The sequence below is a fragment of the Tauraco erythrolophus genome, chromosome 12 (assembly GCF_009769465.1).
Source record: "Tauraco erythrolophus isolate bTauEry1 chromosome 12, bTauEry1.pri, whole genome shotgun sequence".
In the NCBI taxonomy this organism is placed as follows: domain Eukaryota; kingdom Metazoa; phylum Chordata; class Aves; order Musophagiformes; family Musophagidae; genus Tauraco; species Tauraco erythrolophus.
Genome location: NC_141476.1, coordinates 7925846 through 7944206, shown reverse-complemented (window position 1 = coordinate 7944206; position 18361 = coordinate 7925846). Strand labels below are relative to the sequence as shown.

Sequence of the window (18361 nt, the reverse complement as noted above, 5' to 3'; positions counted from 1 at the left end):
CCTTGGCTCCAGTGAGACAAGCAACAGGCTTGAAACAAAGGTGCAGCTCCATGCTATGGTTTCTCCAGGGGCTGCAGTGCTTTAGGAGATGCTTAGGAAATATTTGATGGTTATTTTGAAACCCTGTTCCTTCCACCAATCTGCTTTAGTGTGGTCTCAAGCCCAGCTCCATTGGCACTGTGAGAAGTCCATGCCCAGGGGAGTGGGAGAGTGGTACGCAGGGAAGGATTCACCCAGCAGAACTGTAAGAGAGCCGTACCTTACCACACACAGCTGCCAAAAGCACATGGTCATGGTGATTTCAGCTGGTAGGAGGCCAGAAAATACATACAATTTTTGTACATTTGAAAGGGAAGGGTGGTCTCTGCTTTCAAGAGAGAGCAACTGGACCAGAGACCTGAGCAAACCAAACCAAAGCACTGCGCTGCAGTTTGGAAGAGGCTTTAGAAATGCTTAATCTATGCTGACTTCTCCAGAGAAATACGAGGATTGAAAAAAAAGGACACAAGCATTAGGGATTTTGGAGCATAGCATCCAAGTATGACTGTGAGCATTGTCCAGAACTCCCACGGAAACGTCCCAAGGAGCCCTCCTAGTGCCGGAGGGATGCCCTTGGCATGCGCAAGAGCAGGCTTTGCCCCAGTGTCCCTGAGGAGTGCTCCTCACCCTGGGCACAGGCGAGAGGCAACAGCCATGCTGGCTCACAGAGCAGCGCCCGCACGGTCTCCGTCCTCCAGCTGCTCCACTCTCAGCTCTGCAGCAGAGACACAAGAGTTTCCCAAGTGATTATTTGCAAAAGAAGGAAACAAAACAATCCACTAAACCTTCACCTTGCTGCTGCCAAACCAAGCTGCAAGACTGGCCAGGGACCTGGGATGATGTCTTGTAACAGGTTAAAAAAAAGAAAACAAAAAAAAAAAAGTAAATTTCTTAAAGAGAAGGGTACAACTTGATGTGTTGCTGCAGTAGAAAGAAGACACAGGTGTGTCTGGAGCCCGTTCCTCCAGCAGCACAAACTGCCTCAGAGGAAAGGATGCTCTTGGGCTCTAACTCCTGTGAGATTTAAGGCCCTGAGCACTAAAGTCAATACAATAATTTCCCTGAGCTGGGAAACCTCACAAGATATACGAGTTAAAAACAGGTAACCACAGCAGGAGGAGGAGAAGCCATGCATCTTCTCTTCTGTGGTGTCCATCTACTAAGCAGCACCTTCTCCTCATCTTTCACCCACCCTATTGTTACATCCCGTACAAAGGCTTCACTGGGTGCAGAAATCAGCAGTGAACACACAAAGCTCCTTAAAAGCCGCATCCCTGCCCCGCTCTGCACTGTTTAACTTGAACAACAAACAAGCAACAGCCCCCAGATAGCCACTGCAGGTCTCTGCAGGGAGGGAAGGCGTTAGATGGCATTTTCTCAAATTAGGAGGAAATGTGCGAGCTACCTGAGGACGCCGGTATAATGGGATGCGGAAGGCACTGATGAAGCCTATTTTCCATGCTGTGGCACTTTTAAGAAAGTAGCAATTGAAGCAGCAAGCAGCCTAGCCTAACTGACACTTCATATTTTTAGTGAACAGTTGAATTATAACGCCATTTAGAAGTCCCATTCAAGAACAGGATTTCTCCATGTCGGATGGAGCGAAACACAAAGTAAAGAGCTCTCCAAGGAACACCAGCCCTATTTCACAGGTGTGCATCACACCAGGGTTTGTAGGAATGCTGGGCTGCTTCTTGCTGCCCGGTTTTATAAAGAAAAATTTTGGCTTAATGCACTAGGGATCAAATACTGTCAGCCTGCATGTGGTCTTGGGCATCAGATAGATTTTCATCCATGCTGCTGGCTCACTAGCCTCCCCTGTGAACTAGTAAAAATTAAAACAGGAATAGAGCATTAAGTGCCTTTGGAACAAGACTGACATCAATGTTCCTTAACGACTGCACAAATCAGTCACCAGGAAAGGTAGAAACACAGTAAATGCCTTTGTGCTTAGTATCCTTCATCATCATACGTCCTTGTTTCTAAACGCTACAATCCCTAAGATCTGAGCAACGGCAATTATTGCACTTTGGGGTTTATAGTGTGAATGTGGAATGTGGGCAAAACCACACAGATCTCCCAACACCCAGCTCAGGGATCTGCTTGGAGATGCTGAACTTCATGGCTCATCTTTGAAAGCACATTACTGCTCTAACATGTCTCCTGCAATCTAATGTGTATCTCAATTACTGCAGTCAAAGCCAGTGCTTTGGGAGACAAACAGTCCCAGCAATCGCTCTTTGATTTATTGCTTTATTTCTCCTGTGTGCGTGGAGCATACGTACATGTATAGGAGGTCTGCAAACTTTATGAAGCCAGCAGTCATAGATGGGCCAACCATGACATGAAGACTGAGGCCAATCATCAATGAACAGCAGTCCCACCGCTTGTTGTTCAAGCTCAGGACGGTTGTGCGCAGCCTGGACAGTGACCAGCCCATGGAGAAAACGTGTAAGAGGGGAGGTGTAAAAAGGCAACTGCAGAGGAACACCAAACGCAGCCACCACACTTGTTTGGGAGGAGAAAGGCAAGTATTTTACAGTAAGTTAGGACAGAATGATGGGTTGGACTGTACATGCTGAGAAACATCAGTCAATACTACCGGAGGTACCTGCTCTGACTGGGAAAGTGCACTGAGGAACTTGGGAGAAGATGCAGCATCTGGGGGTGAGGGAAAGAGAAAAGTTTAAAGATACAAGGAAATAACCCTCCCGAGTCAACCACTGGTCCAGCTCACTTCTGTCCTGGCAGTGGCAATGGGAGAAGCTATGGAAGGAGAGCAGAGGAGACTGGACCTTTTCTGCAGCTCATGACCCTGGCCTACCCCAGCGTTCAGGCATTGGGTTAGGGAAGTTAGAGGGGATGCTCTGGCCTGGTCCTTTAACTTCTCCATCAGACTAAAAGACACTCAATTTAACCACCAGGTCAGATCACTACGGGGTTCCTGCCAGGGAGGAGTGTGGATTGTGACAGTTGAGCACTAGGTTGCAGGAAATGGATCCTGCGAGGAGCTGATCCGGCAAAGGCCGGCAGTGCAGGCTCAGCGTCAAGCACACGTGTCGTGGGGTGGTTCCTCACCTGCAGAGTAGCAGACAGGCTTCCATGGGGTTTTTCTTGCTCATGGCGCATCAACACTAGCAACCAAGAGACAGGAGAACTGACAGCAAAAGTATACCTATATAGTTCTCCTTATTTAAGGAGAAATGGAGGTGGTAATGAAAGATGCCTGGTGATGATAGGCAAATGACAAAAACGGAAAGGAAAATAAATGTTGAGGGGTTTAGAGTAGCGAGAGAGGAATAAGGTGATGTTCCTCTACCAGGTGGCTGGGTACCACTGGCTTCACCCACCTGTAACCAGCTTGGAGCCACCAGCTATGACTCAGCCTCTGCAGGGACGGTGGGCACTGAGTTGCAGAAGCATCCATCACCACTGCTCCAGAGGAGCAACAGGCTGAAACTCTTCAAACAAAATCCCCAACTGCATTTACCTTCTGGGAGGAGCTCTGGGAAGGGCAGGAGGCAGTGAATAGGTGGATGGTAAGACAGCTCTGCCCACCTCAGCTGTCACCCAGGAATGCACAGCTTTGGAGGGTGGCTGAAGCTGGGTGTTGGTGGTGGGATGCTCTGGATGGGCAACATACAGCAGTGAATACAGGGAAGGGCTGAAACGGGTCTGATTTGCTTTTTTAAACAAAAGCAAAGAGGTCTGCACTGTCAAAGGCCTTTCTCTGGCTGGGGAACCAAAGCAGACAACGTCTTGCCTTTCATCGGCACGGCCAACCAGCAGCCCCTAGAGTCAGTCGGACTGACTGATCCTAGATGGGAGACAGCCAGGGACCCAAGAAGGACAGCAGCCATGGCGGGCCAGCCTGAGTGTACAGTAAACAGCTCTGAGATGGAGACAGCTTCAGACAGATGGCTGGGGATATCCATAGGCTATCGAGTTCTCATTTTGGTCTGGATCAGCTTTATTCAGTCTACACTAAGGCATCTATTTCTACCTGTTTTTCTAAAGGCATGCAAGCCACCAGTGCATCCCTCTGCCTGGTTTATGGGTGCTGGGACCGTACGTGCAGCCTTCCTCTGCTGCGATAACATTCGTCCTTCTCCCACAGGCTCTCGGGGTAGGATTGTTTTCATTAGTTTTCTGCTAATACCTGGCACTATAGAGAAATACAGACTTGCTGTCACAGTCTCAGAGCCTGAACCAACACCACATGAGCGAAGGATGGAAAAAAGCAACGTGAATCAGAGTGACTGCAGAGTTCAACATGCCCATCACTTCATTTTCAAGGATAGCTTTGTGATTGCAAAAACATGCGTAAAGAATCATACAGCAGCTCAGTAATGCTGCTGTCACAGCAAATTCATTTTCTGCAGAAGAGAGGAAGAGAACAGCAGAGTTATACACACTTGCAACCAAATCTGCCCCTGGTTATCACTTCTGCCTTAGCAAGAGCTGACATTCTGCCTGCTAAGAATACTATCAGGACAACGACATGGAGAATATTGCTGTTGAACAGCCTATTTTCAGACAGTTTCATGGGGAGGACATGTTATAAACAATGTGTTGGGGCTTTGACAGAATTAAATACAAAGAACCTGAACTTTCCATTAACACCAATCTTAAGAGTAAAATTCCTGAGCACCAGCTCCCTGACATGGATGCTGGCCAGGCAGTCCTCCCGCTTCCCACTGAGTCCACAGCTCCTTCACCACTACCTGCATCCCTGCGCATGGCCAAAGAGCCCTGCAAAGCCATCAATGCCAGCAGCTTCCAGCTCTGGCTAAGGGGATATGGCATCATTGTCCTAACCCAAACCTGAATTCACATCGACGATAATAGAGTTTGGAGCTTCGCTAGATAATACTCAAATTGTTCTTCATTGTCAGATCAAAAGGTCTTCAAAGACTAAGATACCAGCATTTCTGCCCATTTGATGAAGGGCTGGGAAGTACACACTGCTGTTTTGCAGGCACTAAGAGCTACACAACCATTGCATTAGCAGCTAGAACTTTTGATACCCAAGAATGATAAGTATTTGGAAAAGCAGATTACTTTTAAAATTAAAATACTTTTAGGAGAAAAAAAAAAGACCCTAAACAAAAACCCAACATGAAAACCAAATACAACCCCCCACGCGCCCGTTTTCCACAGGTCAAAGTCAAATGATTACTGTCCCAGTGCAGCGAAGCCCAAATGACTCACCCGACTGAACCCGGACAGGGTACTAGGAGATAGAATTGGTTTACCTTATCTGTGCCCATTTCCTAACTCGGAAAGAATGAGAAGCCCACGACAAGTGAATTCAGCATTATTCATAAATTGTATCAGGACACAGCTCTATGTTATGGTAAACTCTACAGCACCAAAATTTCATGGAGATTATTGCAAGGAGTGCATCTACTCTGAGAGAAGTGGGTTCAGCCTCAGGTTTTAAGTGAAGCGATGGATAATACCCTCCCGGGAACATCTCCCTCATTCTAGAGAACATGGTGAGATTTCCTCTCGGTATTCGAGAGTGTGTATGGAGATCTGTGTTCATACCATAAGGCATTCAGAGGAGAAAAAAACCACTCTCTGTATCCTGGTGACAGCCTCTGTATGTTTTCTAAAGCATCATTTTAATAAAAAGGTCAGGTCTATCATATGGCATACAATTCTGCAGTGTTTAAATACATGTTCTTAAACAGGCAAGGAAATAGAAGTGTTGCCTCCTTAGTCCTCTTTGAACACACATTATAATGACAAGGCATCTCACCAGTCTCCTGTTATAAAATTATCATTTACATATAGAATCTGTTTATTCATTTAATTATGTCTTTAAAATCTGGATTTAACCAGCCAGGTAAAAATCACTTGTTTACTGTATAAAATCCCAGTGGAATTTCACCTGAGGACTGAGGGTTGAATTCTTCAGACCCTCTCTGCTTTAATTTGTATTTTATAGTACTAATTTCACCGAAACTTGAGTGAAGCTAAGCAAATCAGATGCTTGCAAGAAATTAGTTATCCAAACTTCGTGATTCACATCTTTTTAACCGTGTTTGTTTAATTACTGAGAATGATAGTTTCTGTTGGAGAACAAAGCAAGTAAAATAAAAGCGAGTCAAAAGATGGAACATTTCAGAAAATTTAGTAAAAGTTACCAAAACTAAGTATATGATCTGATTTTAGCAAAAGACTCAAGAAATCATTATACAAATTCATTTATGATTACATTCTACTTGTCTTTAATTTCCACTGTTCAACATTAACATTAAACATCGTAAATGTAAGCAATATTTATATAAAATTAAATAACAATATTGGAAAAATAAATACACTTTTACATAAATACATAAATCCATACTGCTGAAAAGTTTCAGCTAATACTATACTCTTGTTTCAAAAGTGACCAAAAAAATATGGTAGTGACACTCCATCCCAAACAGATGAAGTATGTACAGCTACAGAATGATGTTTGCAACCGATGACAGAGCTAAAGCAAATCCACGTGATACCACACTAAAGGAAAAAAATTTGGATGTTACTACCTACAGTAGTAGCACGAGGTAGACATATATGGGGAGTATTTTGCAGGAGGGACACAAAGCCCTTTTGACCCCATAGATATGATTCAGTCTTCAAACAGCTCTGGGGTCCCCTACGTCAGAGCCAAAGGACACCTCTGTCATAAGACCTGAAAAATCAAGTCACTTTGTGGCAACAACCGGGGGGTGCGAGCCTCGTGGGCAGCCAGGAGGAGATGCTGCAGGCAGGATAGGATGCCCCTGCCCTGTTTGCCTGACATCCCACCTGCTCACAGGAGACCGAGCAAGGGACAACCCACCAAAGTTAATACGGCTTAGTAGAGTCAAAGGAATTTTTCCTGGGTAAAAAAAAAAACAACAACAACAAAAAAACAAAAACCAGCCCCAAACCAAAATACAGGACTGCACCCTGCATTTCCAACACAGCGGAGCAGATGCAGCCCTGGAGCCTGCTGCTCAACAGCTGTGAAGAGGCTGAACGCTGAGCGACACAAAACCACGACACAACTCTGTCCACACCTTTGGTTTCTGCAAATGGTCCGGCACAGGTAACAAAGGTTGGCAGCAACTCCCAGCCAGCAGTTCTGCGGGGAAGCCACCGCAGGGGTGGCCAGCTCTGCTGAGCTCACCTCGCTCCTCTTTAGCACCAACTATATCAGCGTGCAAGTGATACATTAGCACCTCCGATGAAATATTCCATATCACTGTCCTTTGTACTGGTGAAGCACCGTATAAACACCAGTTCAGCAGTTTTATGGCTATTGCATAACTCACTGAGGTATGATAAAAACATTGAGGAGCGTTACTGAAGGCATCCGCGTTACTGAAAGCACTTGCAGAAACGAGAGCGTGGTATGTTTTAGCAAGACGACTTTTCAAACCATGACAATCAAGGAAGTCCAATACATTACCAACAGGCCTTTTTTTTTTTATCCTTATAAAGTGCTTTTGAGTCAAATTAATATCTTTTTTTAAAATCTTCTTCAAATGCTTTTATAACAAAATACACAATAAAGGTCGACATTTGTTTGAAGGCCACTCCAAAACTGGCAGGTCTGTGGTTTCCAGCGTGCCAGAAACGTGCCAGGCAGCACTCGCCTTGGAAAAGGGCTCAGCAAAACTGTGCTGAGCACTGGTGCTCCACGCCTGGCAGAAGGTGCTGCTCTAGGCAGGGAGAATTTCAAAGCTGTGGGACCCAAAAGAGCATCCCAGCCCCCTGGTTCAGGGCTGCTCTGCCCTCACAAGAGCATCTCTGTAGCGGACTCCTCCAGCAGCAAAGACACCTCTGCTCCAAACACTATTTTGTTATTAGAAAACTCCCAGGGCTTTAAGCCTTCCACCACCTTGCTGATCTCTTGCTGACTTAACACTATCTAGAGCAGCAGCTGGAGATCAGGCCAGGTGATAACTCTCCAGAACCAGAGATGCATGAGAACAGCTCACGGGTGCCTGTGCACAGTACATTGCACTCGTGTTGTATATACACAGGAACAGAAACAGAGCACGGGTGTGAACGCACACGTGCTTCTACATAGCTGTGTGTGGCGGCTGGTAGGGACACGCACACACATCTATACACACTTGTACAGGGTTGGGAGTTGATGCAATTTGGTACACGTTTTCCCCTGTCATCTCGCTTTTGGCAGAGAACACGCGACTGGTAAATCAGTGGGTGCGCAGTGTGGTATTACCATCAAATATCAGAACAATGTAACTTCAGTGGAACCGTACTGCTTAAATGCCAGGCTTAAATCCACATGCAAAGAACTCCGTCAGAACCAAGACTCCTAATGCACAGCGCTCGCATGGTGTAATAAAATGGACAAAGGTGGCTACTTAGCAGAAAGTGCCTTTTAAATTAAAGGACTTGAGCTCCCCTAATGTAAGCCCTTCCTGAACAGGTGTTATTCTGAATACATTGTCAATAATCCTCTTTAAGTGCAGTTTTAAGACATGAAGCATTAGCACCTTGGTTCGAAGCAAATTAAATCTGTTGTTACTGGATATCCACAAAACAGTTCACAAAGAGAAAGTTTACGGTCGTACCGAGCTCCAAGGACCAGCGCTCCAGGCAGCATCTCTAGGACAGTCCTGCACATTGCACTGCTCTCTGTCTGGCGGCTTGTCAAGGATTTCACAGCTCAGATCTGTAAACCTTTCTCCATTCGGGCGCTGGCACACCACCAGCCGTGTTCTTGTCCCTGCCCCACATGGCTTCGTGCACTGGAAGTCAGCAGAGGACAGAGCAATCACTGTCTGGGCAGCAAAAACTACTGCTGACCGGTCGCTGGAAGCACTAGCACCTCTCAAGACCTGACCATTGTTTCTGCTTCCAACCAACCCACTCTGGCCAAATCCCCTTAAACGTTGCACGAGCCTCAGACGAGGCATCAGTTGCTTCAGCTTCTCTCTTCCTAAAGCTGTTCGTTTTGCTCCGCAATGATACTGCCAGACCCAACGTGATATTGGAGGTTAATGTCTCTAATTGCTCATCTCAGATGGATTTTCAGGAGGGAGCAGTGGTTTTATTAAGAAAAAAGGCCTTCAGTTAAATTAGACTTCTCTTAAAACGAAAAAAAAAAAAAAACAACAAAAGTCTTGATTTTCATAGAGAAGAAAAAACTTTCCCATGAGAAATGGAAAGGAAAACACGACCAAGCAGTTGCTAGGGTTCGCTCATTTATCAGAGGCTCCCTTTCATGCTCCAATCTTTCTAATAAATGACACCACAATATCCCTCTCCTCTCCCATTTTTCAGCCACCCACTAATGAAAGCCTTCCCCTGCGCAGAGAGCGCAGGATGGATGGCACACTCACCTCTCCCCAGTTGCCATAAGCCCACTGAGGACAGGGGCCAGATTCGCACGATCTCTGCTCCATGGGTTTGCTTTTCTCATCGCAGTTATTCGCGGTGTATCCGTTTTCATCCTGGCACACCACGACCCGCCGCTGGAATCCCCCCGCACACGTGCTAGAGCACTGGAAGACAAAATTGCCCACGGCTCCGTTGAGTCCAGGAAAAATTTTGCATTCCCAGCTCCTTCCTTGCACCGTGGGAATGCACCGCTAAAAAGTTAATACAGCTAACAGGCAGCATTAACTTCAAAACCCAGCTATTACTAATAGCAGTGCAATGACTTAGGTGCTGACTAAGCAAAGAAAATAAACATGAGCCTAGTTTTAAGCAGGTGAGTAATCCCCACTGCCTTCAATGCAGTGCTTAACATCCCATTTGTGCTTAATTCCCTTTAGGGACTTCCGTGATAAAGCGCTGCAAACTGGTCGGGGTGAGAGGAGCTGGCATTAAGGCTCTGCTGTGCTTTGGCAACAGCTCTGCACAGCTGTAAACGTCCCGGGAGACAGCCAAGAAGCAGACGTTGGCCTTTGCCTCATGGAAAATGATGCCGTCAGCTTTCTGCCTGGGAAGCCTCGGAGATACGAGGCATGAGAGGCTGAGAAGTGATGCCTGCACCCTACTGCAACACTTGTTCGTGTGAGCAGAGAGCAGAAAGCGGGGAGAAGGGTCCCTCTTTATCCTGCATGATGACCTTAAGAAAAGCGTGGACTAGTCCAGAGGGAAAAAACAAAAACAAAACACAAAAAAAAACAGCAATAAAAAAATCAGGGCACTTACAGCACCCCAGGGGCCAATCCTCCACTGATTGCCTCCCGGTATATGTGCACGGTTACGGTTCGGGCTGCCTCCGGGGTGCAGTTTCAGGCGATGATCCGGATAGAGGAAAGGATGGATGGGCCTGCCGTAGTCATGGCTGTTTGAATGACAAGGAGACATGGAGCAGTCTTGCTCAGTGGCAGGGAGGTCGTCTGGATCGCACTCACTCCTATCCACCAGCTGGTCACTGTAATTGATGCAGATCACTTGTCGCGTTGCCTTACCTTGACCACAAGTCACCGAGCACTGTGTTACAGTGGGAAAAGGAGATATGGTCATATTTCCAGCTTTGAACACCAGGCAGACAGCTAATGCTAATAAAAAACAGCAGAAAAGCTTAATCTCCTCAGTTATAAAAAGACAAGTGTGACAGGTTAATGAAACACGTTGCCAGCAACGAGGTCTACAAGTCTCTCCTGCAAGAGCCAGCGTGATGCTTACAGAGCTCCACTCCAAGGCCTTCCACTGCCCGCACGGCGTCACGGTGCACATTTCCGTGGCTGACGGCTTTGGGAGGTGGAAACAAGCTGACTCGTCGGCCACCGAACCCTGGTCATCCCGACAGCTGACGTATCTCATGCGAGTACCCTTCCCGCACGTTGCAGAGCACTAGGGAAGAGCAAGAAACACTCTACTAGAAAGTTTCTTGATATATATTTACAAGGGCTTTGGAACAAAAAGCTGATCAAATGCACTTAAAAATATCATGTTGTCTACTGTAAAATAATCTTGAAAGTATTAGACACACACTTACCGGTGTCCAGGATCCAAATCTCCACTGCGTCCTATGAACGCCCGATATGGATCTCTTGGCTTCGGGACTATTTGGATGGGGAGGACATGCTGCTATTTCACAGTCCTGTACATGAAATACACGAGGGAAAAGAGGGAAATAAAGAATTTGCAGATGTTTCAGTTAAACCATCTCCTCTTCAATGTAATTATGGACAACACGTCTTGAAAATCTGCAACCTGCAAGCTTGTGTGTTGGCAGGCTTTCTCCTTGCGTCCTCCTGGTGAATCAGCAAAACTTGGCATTGATATCCCAAGGGCTTCATACACAGAACCCTCAGCAGATTTTTTGACTTATTAGGAGCTCTACAATAGGGATTCCCATAACCGTGTGCCATCTCCATGCATTAAAACCAGATGCTTTTGAGGCAAAAGATGAAAGATCATTAAGAGAGTTTTGGTATGAACACATCTGTGGTGCAGCAACTTTATCTCTCTTCAAAGCTCCCTTCCTTCAGCACAAGATCTGCATCACACTTAATAAAGGTTATGCTGCTGGGCTGATTGCAGCCCTTCGATTCCCTGCAGCCCACCAGACCACCTATACCCATGTGTTGATCCTCACCACACACTAAGCACACGAGGTTTTGGGGACAGGCATGTCATTCTGCCCAGCCTTGGTACAGCGCCTAACAGGAGGGCTCTGGTCCTGCCTGGACCTCCTGGGAGGCCTGGTGACAGAAATGATGAATAGCCATGACTTTACTCCGTGAGCTTACGAGCAGTCATTGCCAAAAAGGAAATTAATACTGATCGTCCCTGTGAGGGAGAGTGGCTCTTGACAAACGGCATGGATGGTTTCCGCATTGCTATGATTTTACTTACACTGCAGACGTGCATGCCAAGCGATGGCTGATGACAAGTGGGTTTGTTACCCCTTGACTGTAGTGCATTTGGTCTCCATACATGGGAAAAACAGCCCTTTCCTAATTGCTGTGGCCTTAGTTAAACTCTGTGAAGTCATGAAGGACTGAAGCTGGGCAGGACATTGGCACTACGACTCTCCCAGATGACAGATAGATGGTAATGTTCTGTTTTATTCCACTCCTTCAGACGCCCTGGACACATCCTCTGCTTGAAATGGGAATTTACACATTTGCTTCCAAGTACCAGTGAACACAGCATGGAAAGCCTCTTCAGCAAATCTGCAAAGGCTGTGCAACATTTCTCAATTTATGCAGCCACAGGGAATGTGTCTGGAATTGCAGCTGGTACACACACAATGTTGTCATGTGCAACAGGCAAGAAATGATGGCCCCTGGCCATCGTTTGTACCACACAGAAACAGTCCTGCAGCCCAGCGGGCCCAGATCCCAGCCAGGCACCCCAGACCCCATGCAAAGCCAAAGGAAGTGTCTGCTGTGTTGAGATCTCAGCCTCTGAGGCTAGTAAATACTGTCTCATCTTATCTTTCTGGTCCCCGGTTGTCTTCCCGTGTTCATCTACCGCCTCTTCTTCAGCTCACGAGCTCTTAGAGACCAGCCTTATCTCCGAATGTGGACAGTCTCTCCTATATTCCGTCCTGTGACTAGAGCCCCATAGATATAAACCATAAGCAAAGGTGATCTTTACCCCATGAAATCTTGATGGCCTCATAACAAGTTTTCCGTTGCCTTTTTGGCCATCTGGTGCTTCACCACAGATGTTAACCACACGGAGAGGGTCTGGATGGCAGCCTCCTGAGCACAGGTTCTGTTTCACTTCTACCAACACAGGGTGCTGTGCTGCACCTTTCCAACAGCCACAGAGCAGACCAAGACACTGCTCTGCATGGGCTGACATTCAGAGCAAGCCTTCGTGGCAGTAAGACATCCCCTGAAGCTTCAGCCTGGATGCTTCCATAACCATGCTGGCAAAAGATGGAGACAGGACAGCAGGATTTACCTGGGTATCTGTTGGCCTGGTTGCAGCATTACACTCGTTATCATCCACCACCGACACATAGGTGCCCACGACACACTTCACCGCTCTCATCTGGTAGCCTTGGCCACAAGTCATGGTGCACTGGGAGAGGACAGACAGGAGAAAGAAGTGCCAGGTCTGAGTAGCTGCTTTGGTTAAGGAGTATTAATCAGCCCAGCCTATGTTTAGGCACGTAGCATGAACAGCAAAAATAAAACCCAGCTTCCCTTCTGGTTTCTCTCCACTTCATGCATTTCAGCTTTAAATTAGGTCAAAGTTTTAACTCACTGCACCCACCAGAGCCTCGCACGCTTCACTTGCTTCCTCGGGAACGAAGGCGCAAGCACTTAAATGATTTACTTTGCTGCACAGAGTAAATCATGGTCTGGTAGAACCTGCATCGTATCTTTCTTTAAAACTGGTTGTTCAGCCCCACAGTAGCACAAGCGGCTAATGAATAATTTTGCTGATGGGAAATAAGTCTGACTGGGATGACTGGTCTGGGTTTGTTGCTGTTTTTTTAAGTCAAGAGCTAACAGCTTTGTGGAAAAGGAGATGCCACAACACTCTGGGAGAAATGAGCAACTTGTATTTTAACAGAAAATAATTAAAAAAAACCCTCACCAACCCAGAAACTGGAAAACATTAAAAGCAACAACAGCTATTCAATGGCAGCAGCTTTTCTGTGAAAATTAGGCCACATATTTACGTTCCTAAATATGGATTTAGGAGCGTAACCTTGGAAACTCTTTTTTTTTTCTAAAACCACTGCCAACTTAGCATGACACAGATTAAATTTAGCACAAAGGGCAGGTACTGCTGTTGCTGCCCATCCACTGAACCCAAGCGAAGGGAGGGCTGCTTTGGTGTGCAAATCAATTAACACAGTTACGCCACTGAATTTGGATGAATGGGTAGCACCCAGCCTTGGCCACCGGCACCCACGTCCCACCAGCCAGGAGCCCCGCGGTACCTGACCCCACGGCCCCACTTGCCACGAAGCACATTCCTGCTGCTGGCACGTCTGCACTGACTCCGGCTTCGTTTCGGGATCACAAAACCTGTCGTTTAACCGATCTTCTCCAAACTGGCACCAGGTCTGCCGATGTTTATGCCCTTTTCCACAGGTGACCAGGCACTGCCAGGAGTAAAGCCCAAGCTCAGGCGCTGCTGGGGATGTGCTGCCAGCTCAGCACCCACCCCGGTGCTAAAAAATAAACCTGGAGACCCAGTGCAACTACTGCTTAAAAACTGGTGCTGAGAGGTGGGTATTTAGCTAACGACCATGTGTGCTGGGAAAAGCACAAGCATCTTGCAGTGAGACAGGATCGCTCTCAGGAGCTGCTCCAAAGCAGAGGCTGGAGCACGGAGAGCACAGCCGGGCTGGAACCCTTCAGCATGGACAAAGCGAGACCGTGACGGTTTGTTACTTCCAGTACCAGTAAGATGCAGGGCAAAGCCACAGCAGCACCCAACAGGGCTTTATCTGTGCGCAACAGGGGGCCAAAGGCTTGCAAAAAATTTTGTTTGGTTCAAGGGTCTCAGCTCCCCATATGCTGTAAGTGCCTCTTCCACCACCCCACCATGGCCTGGACTGCCAGCAGCTTGACCCAGAAGACAGATATTTTGCAGAGAACAATCCCTGTTCCTGCTTCATTGCTTTCATTATTTCCTAAAAAGAACATGATTCACAGAAATGAGAGCTATTTAGCCGCAAAGGTGATGGGAAGCCTTTGAATACTGTTCTCCCTCATCCCTGGTCCTGCTGCAGGGAAACACCTATCAAGATATGGTTTTGTTGCATTGCACAGGACACCAGCAGCAGTGGAAAAGGGAATGATAATAAAGAGCAGGGAGAGGGCTGAACAAGACATTAGCAGGGTGAAATCCTGCCCTCCAGCGACAGCTGGAGCTGCCAGGGCTCATGAGGACAATCTCGAGGAAAAATCAGGGCAGAAGGTATTTTTCCTTCTCAAAGCTGCAGAAGAACTGTGGAAAAACTGGGGAGAAATTACAGCAGGATGGAGAGGAATTAGCCCCGTAGGGCTTGGCAGAGAGGGGAAGGGCCACTTGGCGAGCGGTGACATGGCCAGTAACTTTGCTGTCTGTCTCAAGCCTCCCTGTGCACAGGCTTGGGGAGACCTGTAGGGGACACGGTGCCACCACACCCTGAGGCACCAACAAAACATGAGGGATGAGCAGGGACAAGGACAGAGCTATCTCTTTGCAAGCACCAGCCCCTCGGGGTGGAGGACCAGGAGGGTGGGCTCACCGCAGGGACCAGCACCTACCTCGGACCAGTCGCCAGTTTTCCACTGGGGACACAAGAAGTCACTGCACCGCTGCACCGTCAGCTTCTCCTGCTGACTGCACTTGCTGTCGTCCAGGACGTCGTTGTAGGTGTTCACGCACATGGCTCGCCGCCGCCGCGTGCCCCCGCCACAGCTCTTGGAGCACTGGGAAGGAGGGACACAGAGTAAATACTTTCTGCCACTCTATTATGGGCCAAGAGCCCGTTTATTTCCTTCTCCCCTCCTTGCAGCCAGGACTGTGAAGAGACTGCAAAAAACCTCCAGAAGAACAATCTGTACTTTAAGTAACAAGCTGTTATTTTATATATTCTTTTAAAAATTCAATCTTGCTAAGCTTAATAAATATCGCAGCAATGAGTTTCACAAATTCACTTTGGGTTATATCCCATTGTTACTTTTACAAGTGTTGCCTTTCAGTTCTCCCAAATGGCTGTTGCTTGCTCGCATTTCAGGAGAGATTAATTCTGTCTAACCAGCCTGCCCAACTTCACTGTGCCCTCCCTGGAGAGCTCCAGGCTCGTCATTCTGTCAGTGCCTGGAATATTCTGCTAAAAAGGTGTAAAAGAAACAAATTTCAAATTTCTTCTCTCTATGATGGGAGAAGACAGCCAGCAAGGCTCAGCCTAAAGAAGACAGACCTTAGGATGCTTAAATGTATAAACTCATTGCAGAGGAAAATAAGGAGCATCAGGCTGATTTGGAACAGCATTCTCCAGTAAAAGTGACAGAAGCGGAATCACTGTGGCCAACTTTGTTACGCTGTGGGCAACCTAAACAGCCCAACAGCCCCACGGGAGCAGGAGACAGTGCCTGCCACACTGCTGAGCATCCCTTACCTCGGTCCAGGCCGAGTACCGCCACCCGCCCACGTTACAGTCTCCAGTGCACTTCTCCCTCGTGCTCGGCTTGGGCTGGCTGCTGCAGAAGCGGTCATCGACCTTCTCTATCTTCCCCTCCAGCCTGCTGTACTTGGAGCAGAAGATCTCCAGGGTGCGGTAGCCCAGCCCGCACTGCGCTGTGCACTCGCTCTTCCTCGCTATGTGCCACCTGAGCCCGGGAAAGCAAATGTCAGCCCTGGCGTGGCAAAGACCCACCACCCCGCATGAAGGCACCTGTCTTGGAGAAGATCAGAGGAGGCAGAAGTTGCTTTGAGACTCTGCAGGTAACATGCTCAGGGGTGTTTGACATAAATAAGGAATATATACTCTTGAACTGGAAGTTTTGGCCCTTTACAATATTTCCCAATGCTTTGTGGCTTCCAAAAACCTGAGGCAATTAACCCTGGCATTGCTCCTTGCCAGGAAGGAACTGTCACCAGGTCACTCTTACAGGCAACAAAGCCATGCTACGACCCTGCAGGACCATGCGAGGCGGCGGGGAGAACCCATGGCCGAGCAAGGAGCAGTGCTTTGGAGGCTTTCTACCCCACGTTTCCCTGCAGGAGAGCCACCTTGGCCTCTAAAAATGAAAAGCTGAAAAACACAGCATCAGAAAACGACCTGCACAGGCTTGAAAGGTGTGACAAGGCATTCCACGAGGCAGGATGCCCGCATAACACTTTCAGCTCTCCAAAGAGTGAACGAATTTCTTTGCTTTAAGACACACCAGTGGGAATCAGGGTTGTCCTCTCTGGATGGACTCCCACCCTGGTGCCTCCTTCCTGGGGAGGGCAGCAAGGGCCAGCGCTGGTGGCCCTCAAGGACCCACCTGGGGATACACCCTTGCTTTACATCAGCCCCGGCCTCAGCTCTGGCTAGAGACACCGGACATGAGATCTGATCCAAGTTGATGCTGGAGACCCTGGAGCCAACAGGAGCTGATAGCCTCACAAGGATGGCTCCTGGGGAAGGAGGCAGTGATGTCCCCTGTGGGTCCTGGAGACCGTCGGGCTGTTGCAAGGGGCTGTGTGGGGAGCGTGGAGCCCCGCTCCAAAGCCCAGAGAGCAAACTTCAGCCCAGCTAGGAGAAGAATAAGATCAAGGGGATTTGGAGTCAATAGCTCCTGACGGGTGGGAGCAATCACGTCCCTGCCTGCTTTTCAAACTCCTGCATTTGCCCTTCTCAAGTTTCCAACCTGTTGCAATGGCAACAGCTGTTACCGCGACAACCTGACCTACAGCCCCTATACAGCCTCTATAGAGCCCCGGGTTGAAGGCAGCCAGAGAAACCCCTTGGGAAACGCGGCCATCTGAATTACTTCACCAGCAGCCATTTAATGCCACCATATTTAAGCTCCAGGAAGGAAAACAGATTGCTATTTAAGGGAAAACGGGTTGCAATGATTTAGGCCATGCTCCATCAATTCCAGCTCGCCAGGAGTTGTCTGGGGACAGCCCCAAACCTGCTCTACGCTTAAGCCCATTCTTTGCTTTAAGCGAATGATAATAAATCCAAGTTTTAGTTACTCTTTTGCTTTGAGCATATGTTTTTCCCTCTTTGCAGGCTGTTTGTAGGACGGTGCTAAGCATTTCTGATCTAGGCAGATGTGAATTTCAGGCACTGTATTGCACAGGGAGATTTTTCAACATTAGGTGAATTTTTTTTATAGTTTGTACAAGTTTAATCCAACAAGAGAAATGCGAAAATGTAGAAAAGTGCCTCTCAAAGCACAGCTGGTGGGTGTCAATCCCTCTTGGTTGACAAAGAGGCAACTGCTAATCCTTTTCTTTTTTTAAAATCTAATACAAGCAAGTGAGAAAAGGAATTGCAGTGAGATGTGAAAGGAAAGAGGAGTAAACAATAAATATAGGGTGTAATGTATACACGTGGCTGAGTAGAGTGCACCTTAATTCACATTCTGTACTACAAGGCTCAGTGATGGGCTCAGGCTGGGGAATGCGATCACATCGCTGGTCCGACACTGTGAGCTGATCCGACTCTCTCGTGCACACTGGTTTCCTTTTTCGGTCTCCTACACAAAAAACAAAAGGACATTTTTTTAAGCCGTACAGGAAAGCAATCAAATCAGTTATTTCTCTTACTCCTTGTACAGTAGCAATTAAGAGATATTTAATCACGCTTTTAAATCTCTTTCAGAAACAGGGAGGGGGTTAAGGCTCTCGAAGAAGAGCAGAAAGGGTCTAACACAGACGAGGGGGACGCAGGCAG

General features: G+C 47.5%; 1 protein-coding gene across 1 annotated transcript in view; it reads right to left on the bottom strand.

The window, feature by feature from the left end:
• The window catches only part of ADAMTS9 (ADAM metallopeptidase with thrombospondin type 1 motif 9), an 81236-nt gene that overhangs the window by 26261 nt on the left and 36614 nt on the right, over nucleotides 1–18361 (bottom strand). The window contains 10 exon segments of the mRNA XM_086618925.1: nucleotides 8622–8798; nucleotides 9393–9554; nucleotides 10210–10494; nucleotides 10690–10857; nucleotides 11003–11107; nucleotides 12925–13044; nucleotides 13916–14080; nucleotides 15234–15398; nucleotides 16091–16301; nucleotides 18038–18164. Coding sequence (XP_086475051.1) covers nucleotides 8622–8798; nucleotides 9393–9554; nucleotides 10210–10494; nucleotides 10690–10857; nucleotides 11003–11107; nucleotides 12925–13044; nucleotides 13916–14080; nucleotides 15234–15398; nucleotides 16091–16301; nucleotides 18038–18164 — 1685 coding nt within the window.